Source organism: Urtica dioica, chromosome 12 (assembly GCF_054948205.1).
Source record: "Urtica dioica subsp. dioica isolate 48M chromosome 12, U.dioica_male_clone48M_v1_H2, whole genome shotgun sequence".
Classification (NCBI taxonomy): Eukaryota; Viridiplantae; Streptophyta; class Magnoliopsida; order Rosales; family Urticaceae; genus Urtica; species Urtica dioica.
The window spans coordinates 17,084,171-17,091,677 of NC_142767.1; the positions used below are offsets into that span (position 1 = coordinate 17,084,171).

General features: G+C 33.7%; 1 protein-coding gene across 1 annotated transcript; it reads right to left on the reverse strand.

The window, feature by feature from the left end:
• Window positions 1-310: 310 nt before the first annotated feature.
• Window positions 311-3,348, reverse strand: LOC149379675 (UTP--glucose-1-phosphate uridylyltransferase 3, chloroplastic-like). The gene is made up of 11 exons (XM_089602812.1): window positions 3,174-3,348; window positions 2,728-2,886; window positions 2,398-2,486; window positions 2,217-2,311; window positions 2,050-2,127; window positions 1,803-1,898; window positions 1,328-1,402; window positions 1,158-1,249; window positions 891-1,053; window positions 716-776; window positions 311-639 (listed from the first exon to the last, which is right to left on the reverse strand). Exons 2-11 carry the CDS (start codon window positions 2,784-2,786, stop codon window positions 527-529), a joined length of 921 nt encoding a protein of 306 aa, XP_089458938.1. The 5' UTR covers window positions 2,787-2,886; window positions 3,174-3,348; the 3' UTR covers window positions 311-526.
• Between the last annotated feature and the right edge of the window lie 4,159 nt (window positions 3,349-7,507).

Genomic DNA, 7,507 nt, shown 5'->3' on the forward strand with positions numbered 1-7,507 from the left:
CTTCCATATATAATTTTTTTTATTATTCTTCCATTCATGTATGTTTTTTTTTCTTTGGCTCTTGTTGGATTAATCAAGATATGTAAGATAAATAAATAGTATTTGAGCTGTAATTAAGATGCACTCCATGTTCTATAATATGAATTTTATATCAAGGATCGAAGCATACCGCACAACTTTTCCATTTGACAAAACGCATTCCATAATATATAACAATAACAATAGATGTTAAAAGTTTGGAAATAATGTCATAATTTGCTATACATATTAATCAACATTAACATTGAATAATAACAGCAAAAAATAGATATAATTTTATATACTTTATTTCTCCGAGTACATACACATTTTTTGAGTTACAATCGCTCTAATAACAAGAGATATTAACATAGAAGAATCAAGTAATGAGACGGTTGAACTTGTGTTTAACCATTCAGATCTAAAGTGCTTATGAGTAGGGGTTGAGATACACGCCATATGTGAACTAGGATTCACATCTGCCTCAACGACTTTAATCATTATGAGTTCACAAGTCTACCAATTCTAAGTTAATATGCACTCCCTTAATCGTGTACTTCCAATACCAGCTTCCACTTTCCATCAGATTCTTTGCAATTGGGTCCAATTTGACTTCCATGCCTGCCAACCAAAAATGAGTATAGATGTGTATAAACACGAGGTCACATATAAATAAGTTTGTACTGCAGAGAAATACCAGAACTTCCTGATGTAATCTTCAGCTTGTACCCATCAGGAACTTCAAATATATGATTGCCCTGCATTGTTAAAAACGCAAGTTCCTTAATATAGATATTAATAACTAGCTCGTATGACAAGCTTCTGTCAACTAAGAGAGAGACTAATGGCTTTAACGAAGCATGTCTACGTGCCTGAATGGTGACATCTTTTGCCTCAAACTCAACATTTCCGTGCAATATGATATTACATGCCTCGTAGCGTTCAACGCTGTGCTTCCAATATATGTTGTCCTCGCAATTCCAGTTGATTCCCTCATTCATAACTCTCACATTCTCCAATTTACATCTTCCACACCTGCCGAGGAGAATCCAGTTTAACAAGTTAATGACGTTATATTATATAGTTAAATCTTTTTCTTTTTCCTTTTTCTTTTGTGTACGATAATTATAAGATGTAACCTGTGTCCATATTCCAAGATATTTTCTCCATTGTCATGAATCCTAGTTGAACCCATGATATTATCGGCCTTTATGATCAAGCTTCCATCAACCTTGAAAAGAGAAGCAAGTTCACTTCACCACAATATAGTAATATCACTTCTAATATCATACAATATAGGTGTACTTACATTGACATTCTTCCACTGGAATTCTGAAACCTCTACTTGTATCTCAGAGCCATTGGATATGGAACCTCCTGCGAACTACAATGAACAATTAATAAATTTACAACTGATATCAAGTAGTTGAGTCATTTAGAGTGATTGATGTGTGAACTTCAGAACCTATTGATCATATTCGTATGATGCCAATCAACAATTAATTGCTGATTGTGTCTATTGGATACCGGAAACAAGATTAATAGTCTAGTGTCAAAATTTTGAGGTTAATTCATTAGAGGACACATTAGAATGTATTCAAAAGTCAATTATGATTTTGCTTCATCACTAATTATATTAATTTTATCATATGGTGATAAAAGAGTGTTTTCCTAAATGAAATTAGAGCCAAGTATTTTTTTATTTGTATCCACAAAACTAAGGCAGAAATTAGAGTTGAAGCTGAATTGAGAAAAATTAAAAACAAGATCAAGCACAAATTTACCTTTTGCCTAGTAACCTCCCATAACGGGCCAAGAGCAGGGTGCAGAAGAATTAGAAATGGCGGTCCAGAATCTAGATATTTGTCATTACCTCCAATCTGCAATTATACACACAGCTCCAAGTATCATTACTGGACAAGGATGACCAAAAACCAACGTAAATTGAATACATTTTTAAGATGTGATAAAACTAAAACATGATCCTATTTAGCAAATTTGATATCGTCGCTGCACGAAATTTAAATGTACCTCGGGAAGTTTAATATCGCATTTGGAAAGAAGATCACACGCATTTCTTAATATGTCCAACAGTGAACCATGAGGAGTCTGTCAGAAAAGGGAAAAAAAAGGTTAAATACATGGAAATAACAGTAAAAAGCGTTGCGATTACTCAACACTCACGAAATGGAATTAACCTGGTGTAATGACTTCCCCACATGTCTTCTTTTCTTCTTTGCAGATGATGTAACTCTTTCTCTTTCATTGAACACAATAAAGGTATCGAGATCGTCTGAAAAAGCAGGTCAAAGAATTGCCGTAACAGATTGGATATCAAAAGAAATGACGAGTGAAACACCAATATGAAATTCCATATACCTTCTACCCCATAAGATCGCGATGAATATGTATTGAAGAAGCTGTCAGCAATATTTTGCATCGTGCATTCCAACCTGCCACCGGCAACACTGAAAGGGACAAAATGGTACAGATCATCAATGAATAATTATACTTTAACTTCCACAAAACAAAAACAAAAAAAAGGTTAAGTTCTGAGAGTGTTAAAACAGAAGTTTCATAAACCATTAGCAACGTAATGTGTGCAACATTGTTAATAATTATGATCCACTGGTTGGATGGAGGACTAAATAATGAAAAAAAAAATCCACCAGTGAAATGGTAAGAACAAGATCTTCAGAAGGATTTTACCTGTGAGTTTGTCCATATAGGTCTACAAACGGGATTTGCTTTTTCGTATTAAGGACCATGCCAGGTAAGCTGTTAACACCATCACTTGATCCAACCAATTCGGCAGAAGGTAGATCCACATACAAAATATTCGTATTCGCAGGAAACTCTGTTTGCAAACTGGATAGAAATACACAAGGTAGTGTCTCAGAACTTAATGAAGCCCATGCTACAAATGACCAATAGAGACAGATAAACAAGCATCAGGGAAGATCAATAAACATTAAGCATAAACGAAAAACATTATGAAAATAGAAGCACCATTCTTTACACTCTCTTACAAAAGAATACTTTGCAGAACATTATGACCGATTAACCCCCTCAATCTACTCTTAAACATCGTTCAGCTCTGTTGTACTGGACATTTGACATGGTTTTGCAGAACATAAAAATGCATCAGAAATTACCTGTTATGTGAGAGGTTCTCCTCAGATATTCCATATATGGAAAACTCCGTATATTCTATACATGATAAGCCATATGCCCAGACACCATCAAGAGTTTTCTTCTCAATCAGAACATTTACTCCTTCTGTAGCCCCCAAGTTTCTCTTACATGATGCAAACCCCAGCTTCTGTTACATTCAAAAAATTAAACCGATAAATGACAAAACACGAACAGTCAAGCGACCAATTAACAAATTGACATAACTGCAACTTCCCACTAAATTATTTACTCTACGGAACATCCTATAAGAAATATATGTGTTCAAGAAAGAATTGAGCAATTCACAAAGCGGTGAGGGTTGTGGGAGGTTTGGAAAAGCTCAGGAATGGATGCGGTTTTTTTTTTTTTTTTTTTTTTTTTATCATAAAGTTTCCTGTTTTTCTGAGGGTCAAAGAAGCAAAAAAATCGGAGTAGAATTGGTTTCTACTTTCCTTAAACAAATCCGACTTTCCTTTTATTTTTCACGTAAGCCAAAAATCACAGCACATGGGTATATATAGAGTCCCATAACCTGCATACACTACACAAGTCTCATATCACTCTTATTCGATTTTTCACAGCATGGAATTCCAAGAAACCCCTAAACCCGCCGCACAGTTCGTCTCAAGAAAACCGAGAATGAGAGTCTCTGCCCCCATAATATACACTTTCACAATCCCAGACGATGACGACGATCGCTACGACCCTGAGTTCGACGAATCGCTCAGCTTCTATGATCCATCCAATATCGACACAGGAACAACCAAAGGCACTAAGCTTATCCCCGACGACGATCACCAGCCAGACTTCATCGATCTAGTCAGCAGCGACGACGATGAGCTCGAGTCGGCTTTTCGACCTCGGAACCAAAGCCCTAAATCCAGCGATTCATTCAAAGCTTTCGACCTCTTCTCCGACTACGACCAGCTGTACGGGTACGGCGACGAGTTTTGTGAACCGGACAACATGGACGGCCCAATCAGCGACGGTGCTGACGTGGAGGATCTGACGGAGTCAGTGGGGTCGTGTGAGACAGCGATGAACAAGGACGACGGCGGTGACGATGAGAAGGTGGAAGAAGGAGAGGAAGTTGAGTCCGGGCCTAGTCGGAAACGACAGTGTCGTTGCCATATCAGAGTAGTGCGCGATTGGCCCAAAGGATGTGGGCCCATGTATAGGCCCAAGCAACCTTAGGTTTTACGTGTCAAAAATTTAATTTAATATACGTATGGTTTCAATGTTTCAATCTACTCTTAATTTAATTGAAGTTAAAGCTTAAGAAACATTATTTCTGTGTGTGTGTGTGTGTGTGTTTTTTTTTTTTTTTTTGTTTCTTTTCGTTTTCACTCTTGTTATCTTTAATTAAGATATGAATGATAGAGAAACAACAAAGCGGAATTGAGATGCTATTCATGTTCATGATATGTTCATAGATAGATTTAAGTGGCACTAATAATAATAATAAAGAAAGCGTACTTAGATTACAAATAGTTACTTGATAAATACTTCGACCTCCATAATTAATCACGTAGTCCTGATACATTTTTAGTCTAAGATCTATAAGTACTAGTGATTTGGATTACAATGGGTTTAAACAAAGAAAAATGAATACACGCATATACATGAGCCGGATAGAAGTGAACAATATTATGGCAAAGATTATTCATTCGGAGATGATCAAGGTCACTTCGATTTGAGTCTCTCGTCCAACTGCTTAATATTTTGAACAATTGGTTCAAGTGGGTATTTTGATCCATGTAAAAAGTGATATGCAAAAATCTCAAGTATACCGTGTGCAACATATAAGAGAATATATACCTTTAAAAAAATTAATGATATAAAATATAGTAAACGTTACATAAACTGGTTACAAGAAGCGGTTGATGAGATAAATCACAAAATATATTCAACCAGAGTCGAAATAAAACTATGATAATGTTATTGATTTTAGTACGTGCAATTCTAAAATCTAGTAATCTCATAATAATAATGGGTCCTTTTAATATATAACGTTGAATTTTTTTTTTCAATGAGTCCATGACCCCCTCTATATATAAATAATAATAATAATAAAAAAAAAACACAATCAAACTCTAAATATATCACATTCAAAAGGCCACCTGCATCGTTCTGAAAGATATTTAAGTCATTTGTACATATATTAATATTTTTAAATATTCAATACATATACACCTGATTACTTTTGAGGGCATATTTGTAAATGGTTGGAGGTTGTCGTTTTTCAATTCGATGTGATATTGTGATTTCAACAATATAAGAGGAAATGTTCCTTTTTGTCCAAATATCCTTCTCGGAGGTGATAGGATACATTTTAGTGAAACGTATTGATATTTCGTTCAAGATCTTAGGAATAAGTTCTTAGGACAAGGGTTGTGACTCGGGATGCGCAAGCTTCAAGTCGAGAATATGATTGTAATAATAATCACGTCAGATATCAACATGGTTAAGTGGTTTGACTAAGCTCGAGTCAAATCGATTTTTATGCATTCAATATTATTGACTTTCTGGCTCTTGACAAATTTTATGTAGTCATTTTAGTATAGTAGCAGCTTGTAATCAACTTTAGAAGAGTCTCCGAGTGAAAATAAATTTTTTGCCTTCCCACGTGACACAATTCAAGATTTTCTCAGAATTCAACAATCACGAGTTTCGAAAAAACAAATCCGATTTATTTAAAGGTGAGGTGGGCTAAATTCTTGTCTTGGAATTCTTAATCCTAATTTACGCGAAGAATGAAATATTTTAGAGAACTAAATGTAAAATGAGAATGACGAATTTGCAATAACAAGAATATTAAAAACAACAAAAAAAACTAGGTAACTAGTCAACTTAGACGTTTGCCATTATTATATAGCCAACATATGGTAGATATTTGTTAAATAACCACAAGTATGACGTGGCATTCCCGATTTGCCCTTTCATTGAAATAAAAAGATGAGGTATTTACGTGAATTTAAGCGTGTAAATACGTGAATGTGACTATTTACCAAATATTTATTAAACGTTGGCTAAATAGCAATCTCAAAGTGTAATATGACTATGCCTAATTGACCCTAAAAACAATAACACAGGATGACTATATTCCTAAATAGTCTTATGGAAAATATCATATATGTCTTTTAATTTTATTGAAATGTTGCACTCATATATATTTAAGTCGATCACAAATTGCCATCCTTATTTTTTTTCATATAATATCACGTTCTATTAATTTCTAAAAACTATCTATTTGAAGATATTTTTACTTAATAATTTATCAAACCATTCATAATAAATTTATCTAATATTATTGTAGCTAAATTTTAAACATATTTATCATCCTACTTGGTTGAGCTTATTTGAGATTACATTTTTTTGGAAATCGGTTATTCGATCTTTCAAATTCATGAATTTTAACTAAGAAACGATAACTCCAGGTATTTACTTTCATGCATGATAACAAAGTAATGTCAACAAAATAAAATTACAAAAATTAGACAAATAGCCAATTAAAACGTTTGGAATCTTTATACAGCCAATATTTCGTAAATCTTAAGTAAATAGCCATAAAGATGACATGATCTGACAAATAGAAGTGGTTATTTACCTAAGATTTACGTTTATAAATAAATGGAATTGACTATTTACCTAATTAATTTAGGAACAAACTTAGAATGAGGTATAAATACCCCAAAAATATAGGACATTTGTGTCCAAATCTCTCGTACCTTATATACGTCACTAAATAATTTAGCTTTCCTAATAGTGTAATTAACTTGTAGAGCTTAGCACAATAAGAAGAAGAAAAAAAAAGATATGAACATTTAATTCGTTTACTAACAAATTTCTAATTAATCAAGTCCCTCGTTGTAGCTTATAATGATTTTGTTACGCATATGTTTAAAATTACCATTTTTTTGCAACTCCTAGGTTGAAGTAGTAAGGTCTCTAGTTGTCCTAATTTACTTATGTCACTCGAGTCATTAATTCTAATTTATAGAGCTCTTGGCTTTTATTTTTCTTTTCTCTACTTTTGTTTGTTCACTACGAGTCTATTACAACCAGGAGATTCTTATCTCTTCGTCGTTGTCCATAGATCAAGTCGTCGTCATACCCACAATAGTTAGCTTATCTTCGTCGTGCGAATTAGCGTTAGTCAATCTCTCTAAATGTCAGGATTTGTTTTACATTTTCTCTTGTTATATTTCAATATAATCCATATTTAGATTTGATCACTTTGTACCACTAAATTTTTTAAAAGCAGTGTAGCAAAATAGCCAAATATGAAATTTATTTTTAGTCTACGTTTCACAAT

What these genes read in the sequence shown, in the direction of transcription:
- LOC149379675 (XM_089602812.1), bottom strand. Translation starts at nt 2,786, where the DNA reads ATGGTCCTTAATACGAAAAAGCAAATCCCGTTTGTAGACCTATATGGA. An exon ending in GCGATATTAAACTTCCCGAG is followed by an intron (nt 1,899 to 2,049) that starts GTACATTTAAAT and finishes GTATAATTGCAG; the next exon opens with ATTGGAGGTAATGACAAATA. An exon ending in TCCAGTGGAAGAATGTCAAT is followed by an intron (nt 1,250 to 1,327) that starts GTAAGTACACCT and finishes TCTCTTTTCAAG; the next exon opens with GTTGATGGAAGCTTGATCAT.